This window comes from Pseudopipra pipra, chromosome 5, assembly GCF_036250125.1.
Source record: "Pseudopipra pipra isolate bDixPip1 chromosome 5, bDixPip1.hap1, whole genome shotgun sequence".
Taxonomy (NCBI): domain Eukaryota; kingdom Metazoa; phylum Chordata; class Aves; order Passeriformes; family Pipridae; genus Pseudopipra; species Pseudopipra pipra.
The window spans coordinates 39,994,117-40,011,810 of record NC_087553.1 but is presented as its reverse complement, the minus strand read 5'-3'; the positions used below and the strand labels follow the sequence as shown (position 1 = coordinate 40,011,810).

The window sequence follows — 17,694 nt, the reverse complement described above, 5'->3', positions numbered from 1 at the left end:
GAATTAATAGGTAGTGTCTCTGTGTAGCTGATTGTCTTTTGCTTAATGGCTTTAAATTCTCTGTAATTCTCCATGCTGTTTATTAGGAACAGTAAGAAAAATGAGATTTACAATTTGCACTTGAATTTTGTTGAGCTTATTGAGCCTGGAAACTTTGCAGGCTGCAGATTTCCCAGGAGTGAACAAAGTAAATGCAGATTTGCTATTTTGCAATTTTCATTTGTTCTGAATTTTCTACCCTAACTTTATATGATTGTAATATACATCAAAGATTGGTTTTAAATTGTTGCAGTTGTGATCAGAAAGGGAACTAGAAAGGAAATGGAAATTTTAAAGATTTTTTTTTTCATGTCTCTTTTTGGAGTGCAACTTTTTTCTTAATGTGCTCTCTTTTTTTTATATTAGATAATGTATGTATGACATATAATTGTTAGGCATTTAAATACAGTTCTTGAATATATTATTCAGGAATAGAATAAATATTCTTTTTTTTCTCCTTTGTGTATACCTTGTATTTCTTAAGACTACAGACTTTTCAAAATAAACAGCATTGCTAGCAAAATTGTTAATTAAAAAAGTCTTTCAAAAATTTGTTTCTTGATTAGAGAAAATTATACTTTCTACTTCAATCTAGATCAGTTGCAACATCAAATCATGTAATAAGATTGGGAGAAGGGTTGTGTCAGAGGTAAGAGCTGGGCAGTATTCTGTACTAGTGGAACATATAACAGTTTACATAATTTTGCCTTTAAAATTTTCCCTTAATTAAAAAGATGTAGCTATTTTCAATCTTTGAGACAATTCAGATAACTTTTTGCCTATTTTCTCACTGAAGTCTTAATTTCTGGCCATGTTCTGAAAGTGGAACTGAGTAGTCTTTGCTTTAGATGATCTGGACTTTTCTCCTTGTTTCACTGCCTTTTTAAAGAGCATCAGGGAAATTGAGAAGCTGTCAAAAGGCTTAGTGATTCAATACCTGGAACTTTATCTCCTCATGTCTCTATGCATTTGCATTTTTTCTACCATGTTTGGATTGAGCTATGTCACTGTGGTTACTGAAGATAGGTCAACCACATGTAAATAGCCTCAGAGAGAATAGGGATGGTATTTTGGTATATGGTATTTCTTTATGTACAGACTCTCTTGAGTCCCAGCAAAGGAATACCTTTTGCTTTTCGTCTGGTTTAACCAACACGTTGCATGCATTTTGGACAGCTTGCTTGCAGTTTTTGTAGCAGTTTTTGTAGCAGTTTGTAGTCATGTTTTCTGTGAATTTTTGTGTGATTAGTCCCAAAGTTATTACTGTCAATACATTGATGTCATCCTTGACTACAGAAAGAAACTTGGCTTTCTGTGTTGATATGTTTTCTCTTGGAGATTTGAGATTTGGGTGTCACTGGTGGTTAGCACTCTTTGATGAGGAAAGAGCACTCTACTGGAGATGCTGGTTGCAAACAGTGTATTTGGTTTTCATGCTTCCCATGGTCTTTAGAGTAAGATCTGTACACTTGTTGGTAACAAGTAAAACAAGTTTGACTTTTTGTAATGGAAATGTGAATTACTGGTATTTTCCTTATAGAGTTAAATTGAGGTTTTTTTCCCCACTGATCCAGTGATTCTTGTTAAAGAGGTGACAGTACAGAATGTGGTGTTGTCAGTTTCAGTCAATAGTTTGAGAACTTGATTCTGAGATCAAGATTTTTCCTTCAAAGGCTTCGATTTCTGTATGCATTCTTCATCTCAGAAACAGTGTGTTACAATTTGATCTTATGTCTTCAGATCTGCAGTAAAACCTGACATTTTTAAAACTTTGCATGGATTAATCAATAAACAGGTTCACGATAACTACCCAGGAATTCCATGTACTATACAGTACATTCAGCATTTTAATTTTTTTCCTTGTTATTTGCTTATAAATTAACAAACAATAAAAATGAGAATGCTCTAGAACTCCACTTAAGAGTATGCTTTCAAGCTTTTCTAAAAATCCAATTGTAGTTGAATTGTAAGGCTACAGGCTTGTGATTGTTAAAGATGTTTTGGTTCTCTGAAGGTGTTTGAGCAGTTCTTTGTCTGTCTTTGAGTGATGAAAGTTTTCAGTTTCCACACCTCTGATGCTGTTGAAGTGTATTGTAGGCATAGAAATTTTCTCAGCCGAGTAGAAGGCTACATGCAAGCAAAATAGAAGCATTTTACCCATGCCATCAAATGATAATTCCATTGTTTGTGAAATTCTACTAACTCTGGAAAGATATGCTGGACTTTCTGTCCCATTTAATACCCTTGTGAATGTGGTTACAATAGACTGGTTTTTATGTAGCTCGTTTAACTTGTGTGCTGAGTGAAGACAAGTCAGATAGGAATGCATTCTACTTTTTTGACAATTTCAGAATTCAGCAGTACCCCACAGTTCAGAATTTAAGTGATATCTGTAGAAAATGTTCTTTCCTTGATATTATGCATCTGGTTCTGACTTGGTTAAATTGCTGAATTAGATGTAGGATGATCTTCTTTCTAGAATTTAAAGTGTGAATGGTTTTGAAGCAGTAATTTGCATTTTTTATCTCACTGCTTCTTTTTAAAGACCTATCCTGTAGTCTGTTTGAGAAGATCAAAGTGAAATAAACAACAAAATGACTCTTTGATACAGATTTTTTTTCCATGCTAGTTAAATTTTTTTATTGCCTACTTCAGTGAGAATAGTTGTAGTGTGCTTTATAATAGTTCATCATGTTTTTCAAAACAGTATTGTGTGAAAGGACTGCAGCATTAATGGTTAGTCTAGCACACAGAGTTGTCTTTTCTGCTGCTTTTTTGGGTATGGCTGAGAAGTCTTCAGTAATGACTCTGACACAGGCAGTAGTAAAGTTTCCAATGACTGCTAAGCTTTTTGCTTAGCCCTGCCTAAAAGACCTGAGCTTAAACTTCCTTGACAAAAATAATGTATTATATTATGGTTCTCTTGAATCACGTCATGGGAACTTGCCCAGTATGTGACAAATCCAGCGAAGCAGCCGTGTGTAGTAGACTACCTGGTGTTGTCTCCTTTTTGTTTTTGTTAAGTAACTTTACTCATCTGCTTAAATTTTAATCTATTCCCTCCTAATCTTTCTGGTTGCAGGCAAAATGGTAACTGTTTTATGTAAATAGTGTATTGGGAGTGATAGTCCAAAAGTGAACCTGAGGTAGTTTTACTTTCATTGTTAGTTTGGCAACTCTTGACCTGAATATTAATATAACCTCCTTTTAAGACATATTGATGTGTACGTAGCATCATCCTTACAATTCAGTGAAGTAAGCCAAAGGAAATGTATTGGTGTTTTCTCTGCATTCGTAGGAAAAGCTGAAACTTGAGCTTTAAGCATTTTTCATCAGAATCTTTCATTTCCTGATTAAGAACCATACTTTATATGGGAAATGCTTTAAACCAACACAAAATTAAATTTTGTTTCCCTCTTTCTTTCTTTTACATCCTTTTTTCCCCCCATTTTTTAATCTTTGGTTTTTTGTATTCATGCCTCCTTCTGTAGCTATTTTCCCGCTGCCTTTTTTTTTTTTAAGAAGAAAGGGGTAGGTCACTGCACAGAATTGTAGCGAGTAAGAGTTGAGTACTATTTGAGAAATATCTTGTCAAATCTAGGAGCTGAAGTCAAAAAGGACCCTTCACATTGCAGAAAGATCAATTGCCCATTTCACTGCAGAAATGGAGAGCAAGACCTAGTATTGGCATGCTCCAAGGCAAGATGCAGTTTCCCACAGTGTTGTGTGCAACATTACTTCAATCATGAAGACTTTAGGAGAAATACTAACCGCCTCCCTAAAACACATGGGAAGCTGCCATTTCAGCCTTTTTTGTGACTTTCTAGTGACTGGCCTTCCAGAGTTTTCTGAAGGCAGATGTTTTCTTGGCTGTCTTGTGGAGGTTTTCAGAGCAAATCATTGCTAGATTGTATTTGAAGTCTTTAACCTGTCAGTGACAGGGTCTTGCATTTCAAGAGTGACAGCAGTGTAATAGCTATCTTGGCAGGGGGAAGAGGAGGAAGAACTGAATGAGAGTGGGAAGGGAGTTAAGGCAAAAAAAAGGTTTGAAAGGTCAGAATTGGCTGTCTGCTGCTTTTCTTTCTTTTACTTTTTCTCTACATCCTTTCTTTCTGCAAGAGTTTCCAGGGTTTAATGGTTGGGGAAGGGGAGAAGAGCTTTTCTTTCAAATTTCTTGTCAACCTTTTTGTACTTCTCTGTAAATTACCCCATTTTCTCCTCAATACAGATAAGATTGGGCATGTGTAACCCTTATATTGCCAAATCTGTGTTAAAATCTTACTGTAAAAGTGATAATGGTCAGACTTTTGCTCAAATTTTAGTGGTGTAGACAGCATTTTGAATTTCATTATGTTGCTTTAGTTTTATTTATATATCTGCATAAACAAGAGCAAGGATATAATTACAGTATGATTTTGGAATTGTATTCATTGTAAGGAGATATTCAGGATAGACTATTTATAGTAAAATATATTTTAAAATTTATTTAGAATTGGGATTGTCTTGAGACAGTGCTTTTTGATTTTTTTTTTAAATTTTTTTTTTTATTTTTTAAAAAGGATTACTTTATCTTTAAGGAATGACTAGGCAGAACTGATGTTCTGTCTGTCTCAATAATGATTTTGATCTATATTTTAAGTGAATTTAGTCTTTCATACTTTCAGGAAAAAATGCTTTTTTTACTTTGGAGAATTTTGGAAATGTTGATATTTAGCTAAGGGATACTTTAGATTGGCCTGGTATATTTCTGTACAGCAGGAAGAAATAGCTGTATATGCATAGCATTAACTTAATTGTTTTTAGTGTTAAGATGAATATTTTGAAAGGCTTTGTTTAGCAAAGGTTTTATGCTCCTCTGATTATTTGGTTTTGGTTTTGTTTTTTTTTCTTTTTGTCCCCCCTCTCTTTTGGTATTAGCTTTAAAAGGCCAAATTACTACTCTTAAGTCAGAATAAATAACTTTCAATTTTCCATAGGAGCTGAAGTTAAAAGATGAAGAATGTGAAAGGCTTTCTAAAGTACGAGATCAACTTGGACAGGAATTGGAAGAACTTACAGCTAGTCTGTTTGAGGTTTGTTGGAGTCTTCAATGTGATATACTTAAAGGAAGCTGAGCCAGATGTTTTATGTAGAACCAGTGTATGTATGCTGAATTTTTCTGCAATAAGCTTTTAAAGGGATTTGTGTCCTGAAGACCTGGGTGTTGAAGTAGAGGCTTAAGAGCAAGCAGCAGACTTTTCACTTAGATGAGAGATATCTTATTGAGCTTGTCAATCCGCCTAGACACAAAATGAAGAAAATAAGGAAAATATATCAGCTTATTTTTTGGCATAACTATTTTGAGACAGCTTCTCTGTCTGACAACAAGGCTATCTAGATAAGAGCTAAATTTGGGGTTGCTATGGTGACTAAATAAAAAAACGCAGTTCCAGATCAATGGAGGTTGCAAGTACATAACTTAACCATGTTTTCAGCTTCTGAATTTTGGGTCTGGCAGCATGCTACACCCACAGACTTGAAAAGAAACATTAGTACTGAGTGATGAACCAGGGTGAAACCTGGTTACCAAGGGAGAAGCCTGAACTTTAAGTAGGACCAGCAGTAGTACTAGCAAAGATTGTGAGGTTGCGTTATACAGAAAAAAATCCTAAATCCATACTTGAAGAACAATCAGTTCTCATTTTATCTTAGGAATATATGTAGGAATGCCTCAGGCCTAAATTGTGGTATCTTTAATTGTCAGAGTAAATTTCATAATCTGTGGATGATTTATATGTTTACTAAATCCTAAGTATTGGCTTTCAGCATATGCATAAAGATACCACATTAGATATGTTTTAGAAGCAGTGTTTAAATCTATGATGTTGTATTGGTTTAAGAGTGCTATTAAGAAGCTTGAAAATACTGACATGCAAAAATCAAATTAAAAACTGCTCTATGGGTTTTGTTTCATCATCCTGGCAGGACAAGTTTACTTAAAATATTAAGCAGTTCCTATGTGTAAAAAACAAATGGTAGACTGGAAGGGTACTTTTTAGCATAAATACCTGTGTATTTTGGGGGAGAGAAAAGTATTGGGCAGATATTTTAATTGTAGAGGAATAAAAATAAAATTATCAGTGAAATTTTATTTTTATGATATTTCATAACTTAGAACAATGTGTCAGTTTGTTAAAACTATGTTAATTGAGTTTTATTTTGTCATTTGATTTCACTAAGAGGCCCTAACAAGACACAGTGGTGAGGTTTATTGATTTTTTTTTTTTTTTTTGCACTGGGATCTACAGCCCTTGAAATCATGTTTTATTCTGAATCCCACTAATTTCAGCAACCATGTAAGTGGTTATGCTAGAGCTTATATTAATGCGTCCCAGTGGAGGATCAAGACTTGTTTTGCACAGCTGGGTTCATATAATAGCTTATTACACTGTAATAGCACAGTAACATGCTTTGCTTTCAAAGGTGCATCACTAAGCAGAAACTGCATGATCAATGTTAAATGTATTTGTACACATTGTATAAATGTGTATGTTCCCATTCCTGCATGTGTCTTGTTACTTAAGAAAATTTTACAAACCCATATTACACAGCTGTGTTGTATGCCAGTGGGAGCCAGATCTCTTGGTATGATGATGTACAAACTTTTTTGTTTTATTTATATAGCGTCCAGATGTGCTAGGCGCTTTACAGATATGAAAAGCATCCTATCCCAAGTAATTTAGTTGGTGGCTCTGATATCTCAATTTTTGTTGCCGTCAGTAAGTATCGCATGAGAACAGTAATCTGATCATAGGTGCAAATTGCTGGATCAGAGCCTAAGCAAATACATTATACAGACAAAAGGCTTAAAGGTATGAGGTAAAAGGATGTTTAAAGAACTCTGTCCTTTTATGCTTTTTTCTTTATTGGCTTAGCCTTGTTTCTTTACTTGGATTGTTTTTTTAGTGCTTTTTCTGTTCTACTTAAGAAATGTTTATTAAATGACAGACTGTTTTTATGCTGTTGCTTTGTCTGTTTTGCTAATGGCAAGAATTTAGACTTCATAGTTGTTTGACTGGTTCCTTCATGCAGAAGTTTACAGTTGTCTAAAACTGGTTATTCTGGTTAGAAGAAGGTAGAAGTTCTTTTGAATGTTCTATTGTGCCCATGTTGCTTTTGTTGCTACTGGTTCAGTCTTTCCCTGGCGGTCAAGGAACTTGACTTGTCAGCCACTGAAGCGTGACTGGAGCCTGGTGTTCATGACAGGTATTGTTCCTGCTGGAGGGGGGTGGGTGGAGTTGCTGAGTTTCTGAATTTGGACTCAGGACCAAGGGGAAGAAACTTGGTGGGCCAGTGATGAATCCAAATGATAGATTTGTAGTTGTTTTTTTTTAATGTAACTGTTTCATTTCAGACTATTGCACAACTTAATATTCACAAGTAGTCTCCGTGAAGCAAAAGTATGTCCTTAGTTGTTGGATTTTTCATAAATTTGTGTGAGGCATTTACACTAGATAAACATTTTTTTATAGGAAGCACACAAAATGGTTAAAGAAGCAAATGTCAAACAAGCTGCAGCAGAAAAACAGTTAAAAGAAGCACAAGGAAAGGTGAGCTTTTTTTCTAGCTTGCTTGCTTTGTCTTTTCACATGGTTTTAAAGTATGAATCATAAAGATATAGATAAAACATTACCTGTATACATTATATTAGAATATATACAAAGTTGTTTGGTGTTGCTTGACATGTTCTTGGCTAACACACATGGACAGGGTGTTTTAGCATCATGTCAGATAGCCAGCATGGTGCATAGGAAGTGAGTGTTACTACGGTGTGCAATGGCATAGACATCTGTGTGCTAGTATTGTTGGAAGATGGCATCTTGTTTTGAACCAAGATAGCTGAAGATTTTGTTAATTGATTCAACATGTTCTTAGCCTAATATATTTTTTTTGTTTGTTAATGACTTTATCCCCCTCCTCCCCCCCGAAGATTGATGTCCTACAGGCTGAAGTAGCAGCATTGAAAACACTAGTACTGTCTACTTCACCAACGTCTCCAACTAAGGAGTTTCAGTCTGGTGGAAAAACTCCTTTTAAGAAAGGCCATGCGAGAAACAAGAGTACAAGCAGTGCTATGGGTGGCAGTCATCAGGACCTTACCATGATGCAGCCAATTGTAAAAGACTGTAAAGAGGTAACAGTATAAGGATTGTTCTATATTTGCTGATAAGCTGGCTTTATTGTTTTGTTTTACTCACACTAAATTTAGTGTATATTAACTCTTCATGTAATGCTGACTATTTTAGAGGTGTTTTTCATTAGTGAAAGAACTTTACTTACATACCAATAGGTGGTGGTTCTTCCAAGTCTCGTTTACTTTTAAATCATTAAGGGAAAATGAAATAAGATATCACATATTGGAATTAGTAATTTAAAGATGGTAATTAAAAAAACCCAAACAATAAACCAAAGCAATAAAACTGAATGATAAGTCCTGGTGACTTTTTACGAAGTCCTTTGCTGAAAATTCATAAATTTTCATAAATGTTGTATAAATTATCATAGAAAAGAAGAAGAGTAATTTTATAGATAAATAATGGGTGAAAGAGGCCGGGGAAAAGACATAATCAATGAGTTATTAGAGAACAGGAGGAGAATTACCACTGGAATTGCAGGGGCCTGTGATTTTTTAAAATTTTATTTTTTTTTTTAAAGAATGTACTCATGTATCTGAAAATGGGAAATAATGAGGGGAGAGATTGGTACTTGAGTCCTTGGAATGGTAGTAACAAAAATTGACCAAAGAGTTGAGAAGGAGATTATTTTACAGCAGATGAAATTCGAAAATAAATTTGAGAAATGAGGCATCTAGGGAAAAAATGCAACTAGCAAGCTTGCAGTTGTGAACTTGGAAAGAGCTACATTGTGCTGAAAAAAAAAAGGTAGCGTCCTTGTTGATCATTGTCTGCAGACACCATCTCAGTGCTCAGTGGTGGTCAAAGACCAACAGAGACTTAGGAATTCTTAGGAAAGGAATAAATAGCCAAAGAAAAAGCATTATACTGCTGTATAAACATATAGTAAATGTGTGTTTCTATGCATGCAGCTGTATCATCTTCATCACAGGACATAATGAAAATGTGAGGAAGTGTGACATAAATGGTCAAACCTATGGAAGGATTTCTGTGTAGAGAGAGATACTTGAGGTAGAAGAAAAATCTCTGCAATCTCAGGTGACATGTGGAAGATGAATGATGAACAATTATTAATGAATTCTTGTAATAAGAAAACTCTGGAAGCTAAAAGGAAAATAATTTTCAGTCACATAATGAAACTACTCATTGTCACGAGGTAGCAAGATTAAAAATATAAATGTGTTCAAAATATAGTCATGCAAAGTGACAAAAGCCTCTCAAGGTATATAGAAGTCAGATATGACATTTGGCTTAGGAAGCTTCTTTAACTACAGATTGCTAGGAGTTTTGAGGCTGTAAAATGAATACATATCACTGTCTTTCCTCTCATACTGTGGCTGCTGGCCATTGTCAGAGGGGAAACAGGCCAACTGGATATCTAATACGGTTCAAAGTGGTTCATTTGTACTGGACACATTTTTACAATAAACCTAGAAAATAAAGGCATCTTTCAGTTTTGTTTTCATACTCAAACTTCAAAAAAAAAAAAAAATCAGAAGATTTACAACCTACCTGCCCACTTTCAGTGATATCCAGTATATTTTCCTTACTAAAACTGAATCCTTGTTGCCCTTGAGAAAAGGGGAGAGCTGGGATGGAATCCCATTACTTTGTAAGCATCACACTGAGGTCGTGACTCAATGAATTTTTTAAGTGTTGGGCAAGAGTGAGAGAGGGGAGAAATCTGTTTTGCCTCAATTTCTTGTGGAGAGAAAGTGGTGAATGTGAGGGATATGCTGCAGAAGAACCAGTCTGCCTGACATTTTTCTTTAGTTCAGTCTCCTTTTTGTTGGCTGCATAAGGAGATGCTTTGAGGCTGCTCAAGGCTGCTCAAACCGGTGACTGTTCTTCCAGTGACAGCACAGGGGATCACTAAGAAACACATGGATTTTCCACCCACTGGGACTTGAATCTTTCTATTTCTCATCTGAACAGGAGTATTTAATGGAATGTAGCATGGGGTGAAGAAAGCAAGACTGCCTTTGGCATGGTGGCTAGATCATGGTTTTAAGCAGGAGAGACATGCCTTCCCAGCTGCTTTTGTTATCCAGTGCTTTGTGGTTTTGTTTCCTGCTTTTGTTTATAGTTGGTCTAAGGTAAATGTTTTTGCATTTCTGGGAGCTGGGTTGAAACCCCAGTTCTGTCTCCTTCTTGCTAAATGTTCTTGCCACTGAGTTAAATTACCCTTTGCATGTCATTCTTCTAATGTTGAGTGACTCAACTTCAAAAGGGAGTCTGAGAGTTCCCTTGCTTGGGGCTATGCAGTGACCTTTTGGTGTGGGGAATATAGCTTTAGACTCTTATGGAGAGTCTACCACCTAGAGATGTTGGATGGAGCTGGGGGTAAATACATCAACTCTCAGGTTTCTGTGTAGAATGTAGACAGAGTCAGGAGTGGCTGGCTGTCCACCCTGAGTTGCAGTGGAACTAGAAAGGTGCCAGCATCCCAGAGAAATACATCCTAGCATGTGGTAGTAACCTCCTAGGATAAATTGACATGTCTAATGATTTTACATATTAAAAAGATTGAGATAAGCTGAATAGCTGCCTGGATCTTAAGCAAACACGTAGCATCCACTCACTGTAAATGCTGATAAATACTTCAGTGTTGTTCAGAGAGCTAAAATGTTTCACTGATCTTGTATTTTACTGTAAATGAAAACATAAAAAATTTAACTAGAATTATTATTGCATTTGGCTGTATATTTAATTTGTAGTAATCAAAACTGACCTAATGAAAATATAAGTAAAGACAAGGAGGAGATACAAATGTATCACATTGTAGAATGGAAAGGAAGGGCATCAAGCTATATTCACTGAACAGTTTTTTCAAGGCAGCTTCTTTATAAACTGCAGGTTTGGGTAAAATTGAGTTAAATCTAGAAAATAACAAAGTTAATAAGAAATGTGCCTCAATTTTTAGAATCCTGTAGTACAAATCAAAAAGAAATGTTTTTCTGCTGGTATCTCTTGATTATATTAATTTTAAAGCCAGACCTGAGATGGATTTTAAGGTATGGGAAATGTTCCTTGAGGGAGCAAGTTACACCTATTGAATTTCACTTGTACAATGAAGTTGGTGGCTTACCAACCAGAACATTTATGGACTAGCTTAATTAAGATGGTTGTTCCTGATTGTACATGAGTATAAAAGCAAGTAGCTCTAATGGAAAACAGATTTTCCAGCCTAATTTTTCAAGGAAAAAAAAAAAGAAAAGAAAAAAAAAAAAAGTTAAACAAAAAAACTCTGAAAGTGACAAAAGAAATCCCCCAAACATATATGTAAAAGAATGGCAAAGTGCTGGGGACTCAGAGGAGAGGTAGTGCACGGGGAAAATAAAAAAGGCTGAATGAGGTTGGTTCAAAGCAGCACACTGATCTTTTTAATAGGATTAAAAATCAATTTTTAGCATACGTTATATATTTTCCTCTTTCATTATTTTACCTATATTATTTGTTTTTAATAATACAAAACTTTAAATTCACATCCTGGCTTGCCTTTTGCCTGCAGTGTGCATCATTCTCATAGTTTTAGGAGTATAGGTCTGTTGTAGTACAAGAAAGGGATTTAACCAGTTGGAGGGGAAAAGATGCTGAAGCAGAATGTCAGAACCAATCTGAGGATGGTGTTGCATCTGGGGAGCAGGATGGTGTTTCATATCCCAGTGGGGACTGGCAGCAGTCTTTTATGTTGGATTAGGAGCATGTGTCACAAACGCTCATCCCCATTCTGCTTGGTTTGTGTCCTGGAGCCCATGAACAAGATTCTTCTCAAGTAACCCTAAACCAGATGATGTGTTTTGGGAGCACCTCAGTGTACTCCAGCTGTTAGTGGGTAGCCAGCCCATCGGACAGGCTGTCTCATAACGGGAATGTAGATTTTTAATAGCAGTGTAGTACCGATCTCCGGAACACCAGACTGGATAGCTGCCGTCCTACTGCTAAGTGATCTCGGTGTGGAGATGACAAAACAAAGTGATTTCAAAGCAGGTAAAATTATCTTTTCCTAATGCAGAGCATGGTTACTCCCAACATGATTTAATGGGATGTTTTAGCATTTCCTCTTGCACTAGAGGAGCTGTGGGGGAGCAGGCTCATAAATCCTTCCCAGTGAATATCCTTGCCTTTCTGTTGAGTGGTAAAGGAGAGAGTTTGGGCATAAAGATGAAAAATGAAGTATACTTTTAATTGATTTGTACACTGACTTCCCGTTTACTTCTTTTGGTATATTTAGTGTGTTTAGTCTATTTTCTTTAAGTATTTGGACAGCAGCATGTTACAGTCAGTTGAAGTTGTTTTCTTTGAATTTCTTTGCTTTTCTCTAACTCACAGAAGTGGAGGTGGACTAAAATACTGTAATGAAGATGCATCAAGAAGGAAACTATTTTTTGGCTTTTTTTTTTAAACATTCAGTTAAGTTTTTCAAAGCTATCCTGAAAGCTTAGGAAATGAGGGAGAAGTAATTAGCTTGTCCCTGGTGTAGTGGTGACCAGTAAATGAATTATCTCTGTGTCTTGAAAATTATATATTTTAATTTGCTTATATTTACAGTCTCAAGAGAGTGGATTTAAGAAGGTGTTCATAGCTGGACCATGATAACATTCTTTCACAGGGCAATGGAAAGCATTTTATTACTCGTTATTTACCTGTGGATATTTGCAAATGATAGACAATGGTGTGATAATTGCAGTACTAAAATATGTGAATCTTTGTGTGTTCTAGGCTGACCTGTCTTTGTACAATGAATTTAGATCTTGGAAGGATGAACCTACTATGGACAGAACATGTCCTTTCTTGGACAAAATTTATCGGGAAGATATTTTTCCATGTTTAACCTTCTCAAAAAGTGAGGTAATGGAAATGTTCTAAATGTGGTAACTGACACTTCCCTTTAAATGTATTACAAGAACCCAGTAGACTATTGAATTGTTTTTAATATGAAGTTTAACCATTTTTATTTCATTAGTGTATGACAGTTTCCAGTGAAGTGCTGAAGTTTAGTCTGGAGTATTAACCATTTTTTTCTTTTGTTTACACTGTTCCAGATATGTCTGTTTTAGGGCTACTTCTTGTAGATGTTACTCCTCTTTGTCAGAATCTGATGTTTGTAAGAATGGGTGGAGGTTTTATTCCTACTACTTCAAAGACTGTAAAAACAGTGTCCCGTCCCAGTCTCTTGTTAATACAGGGGACAGTAGAGACTAATATATTTAATTTTGTAGGCCAGTTTTCTCTCACATTGGTCGAAGGAGACTGCAAGCAAGTCTGTGAGTTTTCTTGAAGAGAGCTTTGAGTTACAAGAATTGGACTTTGGGATTTTCGATTCAACAAGGGCAATTTGGAAATAGGATTTTAGACTTTTTTTCCTTGTGCTATTCCCACACGTTCTCCCATACAGAGGAAAGACTGGAGTTTTACCTATCTTGGGATTGCAGTTCCAACTGCTTTACTTTGGTTTTGTTCTTAAGTAGCATTTACAGGCTGTAGTTGGGGTATCAGTAAGGAAAGGAAGCGTATTCTTAGATCTTTATTGAAATAAGAAATTTTAAAGCCATAAGTATTGATATTTTTTTCTCAGTAAAATTAAACCCTTTGCATAGAAAATCCTGCATTTTCTTCATAATTTTTATCTGTTATTTTCAGGAGGTGTTATGTTCTTGTCCCATGCTTTTCATCTATGGTTACTTTCTGGCCATAAGCATGCACAGTCTTTTAGTTAATTGTATACCGGTTTGTTATTGTTGGTGTACACCATCATATGAACCTCTCCCACGAAAAAGTTTACTTGGTTACTATAGGAATTAAATTACTTCTTCAGTATATGTAAGTAGGCCATTCTGTTGTCTTTCCTAGCAGCTTAATTTTGGTTTTGTGCTTCAGTGGTAATATAATTACTGTAGATGTATATTGCCTCTTAAGGGAAGCGTGAGGCTTCTCGCACTTGTCAGTTACAGAATTTATTGTTTTCAGATGCTGTGTGTAGTGACCGACTTCTGTTTTCACTTGGCTATGGATAGGCTAATGTGCAGTTAACCAAACAATAAATTATACATGTATTGTGTTTCTGAATCATTGGAAATGCAGTTATCTGAATGGTTGAAGTATTACATCAACTGTTAGTAGCCTCCTGTGTATATGTATAGTGTTTTTCTTTGGGGAGATGACAGAGAAGGAGCATTTCATATGAACTACTTTAATACTAACATTCTGTTTTAAAAAATATTTAAAGTACAATAGAAAAAACATCTTTATTATTGAGTAGGAAGGAGCCTTAGTACAAAATCGTTTCATTAATAACATAAATTGCACCTTTTTTAAAATCAGGTAATGGCTATTACTTAAAACAATGGTCTTGGGCAAGTGTTTAGTCCAATCAAGCAAAAATGATCACATTTCTAGTGTCTTGTGATTGTGTGTTTATAAAGAATTAGCATAAAAAAAACTGAGCAAAGTTGCACTTTGTTTTAACTAGACTAGTGTTTGAAAGTTGCAACTGGCTTTTCTATATATTAGGTTGGGTTTTCTGTATATTTTTCAGTCTTACTTGTTTGTACACCTTTCTAAAAGCTGAAAAAGTTACATATTTACTTGTTTTATTCAAGCTAAAGAAGCATGCTGCATAATTTTGTATTTTTCATATAACACAATAAAATTAGACTAATTTTTAAAATAAAGTTTGTGCCATATTAAGTCTCTGACAAGAACACAGCATGTACAAACGTATGTGCTATTTGGGCATATGAAGAATGGCTGAAGATACTGTTAGCTTTTTAATCATGCTTGACTGCATTCCTGGCTGTAAAGAAGTTACCTTGCCTCAGGGAAGGCAGGGTTATTTGGAGGGCAGAATTTAAGCAGGAGCTTGGAAATGGGACCTCCTGTTCAATGATGAAAGTGAAATCTCATTTGTAATAGAATTTCTGTTTGGTGAGTTGATTTTTTTTTCTATGTTGACTTCCCAGAAGAAGAACTATGTCACTGCTTTTAGGCAATGGATAAAGAAGAGCTGTTTTTAACCATTTTCTCAATTTCTCTTGCAGTTGGCCTCAGCTGTCCTGGAGGCTGTTGAAAACAACACTCTGAGCATTGAACCTGTTGGCTTGCAACCTGTTCGATTTGTGAAAGCTTCTGCAGTTGAATGTGGGGGACCAAAGTATGTAAACTAACAAGAGGGGTAATCTTGACTCATTTGAGATATCTCTTGCCTTGAGAAAACTGCTATCAACTGATGACCTCAGTCACATTTGTGTATCTTAAATTTAATTTCCTTAAATCTAAGACTTCGAGATGGTTGTTACAAAATTTTATGGGAAAGTAAGCAACTAAGAAATGGAACTTTAAAAGAGACTAACATAAAACAAACCTTGCCTTTTGGGGAGAGCTGTGTGCTTCACTTACAATGCATTGACCCCAAAAGTAACATTCACCTCTTTGGAGAAGACCATCCTGATACTTAAAACAGATGCTTTTGACCTAGAGGCTCTCAGCTGGAAAGCATCATGAAAGAAATAGGTGTTGGAGTAGTACAGGCTGAATATCTGACATCTGGAGGATTTGTGGCATAAGAAATTTAGGATATATGTAAGACACTGACAAAGGTAGCTGAAGGATTTGAAGACAGATATACGGAGTAAATCCTCTGAGTTTGAGCAGGAGGAATGTAATGAAGTAGGAATGAAGGTGAGTGGGAGTTTGAACCTAAATTAGGAAGTATGCTTGAATGACAGGAAGGTTGTTTTAGAAATTCTGGAGTGGTCCTAGAGGAATCTGAAGCAAGACTTGTTGTCAGGTACTGATACAGCTGTTGAAGTTAGGTGGGAGGGACTTGCCCTGAGACACTGAGACTTTGATGGATGTGAAGGAAGGGATTTGTAGTGTGCTTCAGCATATGTCAGAGTAAGCAAACAAAGTCAGTGTTAATTCGGAGCCTTCCAGATCTTGAGAAAGACATGACTTTTCTCTAATATTTGATTTGAGAGAGCTCAATTTTATGATAGAAGTCTTGCATGAAAATGTTTCATCTGACTCTTTAAGATTTTTTTCTTTGTCATTGCTATTGCTTTTTAGTCCTTGTTTTTCCTCTGTTTTTGAGTGGAAGAGAAACTACAATTAACATATCTCAAAATTCTTTACTTTCTCTTTAAAGAAGCTGTATAAAATGAAAATTGTTTTTTGTGACAGTCTTTGATCCTTTCTAGCCTACAAAATTCAAGCATTCATATATATTCCTCAGCTTATTCCTGTCACTAGAAAACACACTTTTTGAGCTGTAACAGCTCTTTGTTAGAAGGGCCCGCACCAATAATGGAGCTACTCAAGGGGTAGTGAACTCATGTCCAAGAGCTGCCACGGCGAGCTGTGTTCTATGAGTGCAGTAGAGAATCTGGACAGGCAGAAACTACTGAAACAAGTCATGTGTCACAAACCGATTGGCAAATTGATTTAAAGTCACTGTGGTTCAAGCAACTTCCCTGTATCTTGACATGATGAAATACTTACTCAGGAGACTCAATTGCATTATTCAGAAATTTCTTCATATTTTTAATCTGTTTTCTCCAGTGTAATATAGTTTTTTAATTAGAACCTATGAAATCCTTAAATAGTTGGCTAGATATTAACATTTTGATATGACAGTGCACAAATTGTAATGTAGTTATTTTAGCTATATCAAAAGTTTGAGCATATTCCTTTCTCAGTTTTCCAGCTCCTATGTATCGACAAAAACTTTTGTGGTGTTGCTTGTAAATAAGTAATAGGTGAGGAATGTGCAGTATTTAAGTGTAGTTTGACAGCAAATGGGCTTTGCCTTGTATATGATCACTGGCACTGTATGGGAAACAGGTGTTCCAATTTTCATTGAATCAGAGTAGCAGGTTTTTATTATTATACAGTGCATAGCGCTGTTTTTATTGAAACATCTTAAATACATAATATAGACAAATAATAACAAAAACTAGAGTAATGTTTTTAAAGGTTATTTTGTTGTACAGTTGCACGGGGAAACAGATGCATAAAATAGTGGGCAATAGCCCAATAGCAAAGTAAGGAGTAGAGGGTGAAGAGCCATGATAGTAGTAAAGAAAGGTTTTTGCTTTACAGAAGGTACTGAGTGGTGCCTGTGATGGTGTGCAGTAAGTGCTGCCTTAACAAAAGACAGCTGGGTTTCCCCACAAGACTCAAATAATTGTCCCCATGGGTAAAAAAGCACTAAGCTGCATGTGGGCCATACAGCACAGAACTGAGTCATCAGTAGTAACCGTTGTGCCAGCATTTAACCCTGTGTGATGGAAGACAACATATAGAAGGTAATTATGTAGCCAGAAGGAAAAAAAGGTTTTATTTTCCTAGCTCTGAAAGTTTGTCTGTCTTCTGACAACAGCCAGACTGAAATTGTGATCAGCTTGCTTCAGCTGCTCTAGGATTTCTTATATCAATGCACTGCTGTCAGTCCTCATAAACTGTTATGGAAAGTCATATACAC

General features: G+C 35.7%; 1 protein-coding gene across 3 annotated transcripts in view; it reads left to right on the top strand.

The window, feature by feature from the left end:
* Positions 1-17,694, top strand: part of RAB3IP (RAB3A interacting protein) — a 32,483-nt gene that overhangs the window by 10,442 nt on the left and 4,347 nt on the right. The window contains exons 4-9 of one of the 3 annotated variants that reach the window (XM_064655679.1): positions 5,016-5,111; positions 6,327-6,374; positions 7,551-7,628; positions 8,009-8,212; positions 12,936-13,064; positions 15,254-15,366. In XM_064655679.1, coding sequence (XP_064511749.1) covers positions 5,016-5,111; positions 6,327-6,374; positions 7,551-7,628; positions 8,009-8,212; positions 12,936-13,064; positions 15,254-15,366 — 668 coding nt within the window. The remainder of the gene's footprint in view (positions 1-5,015; positions 5,112-6,326; positions 6,375-7,550; positions 7,629-8,008; positions 8,213-12,935; positions 13,065-15,253; positions 15,367-17,694) is intronic. The other 2 variants (XM_064655677.1, XM_064655678.1) reach the window with 2 other exon arrangements.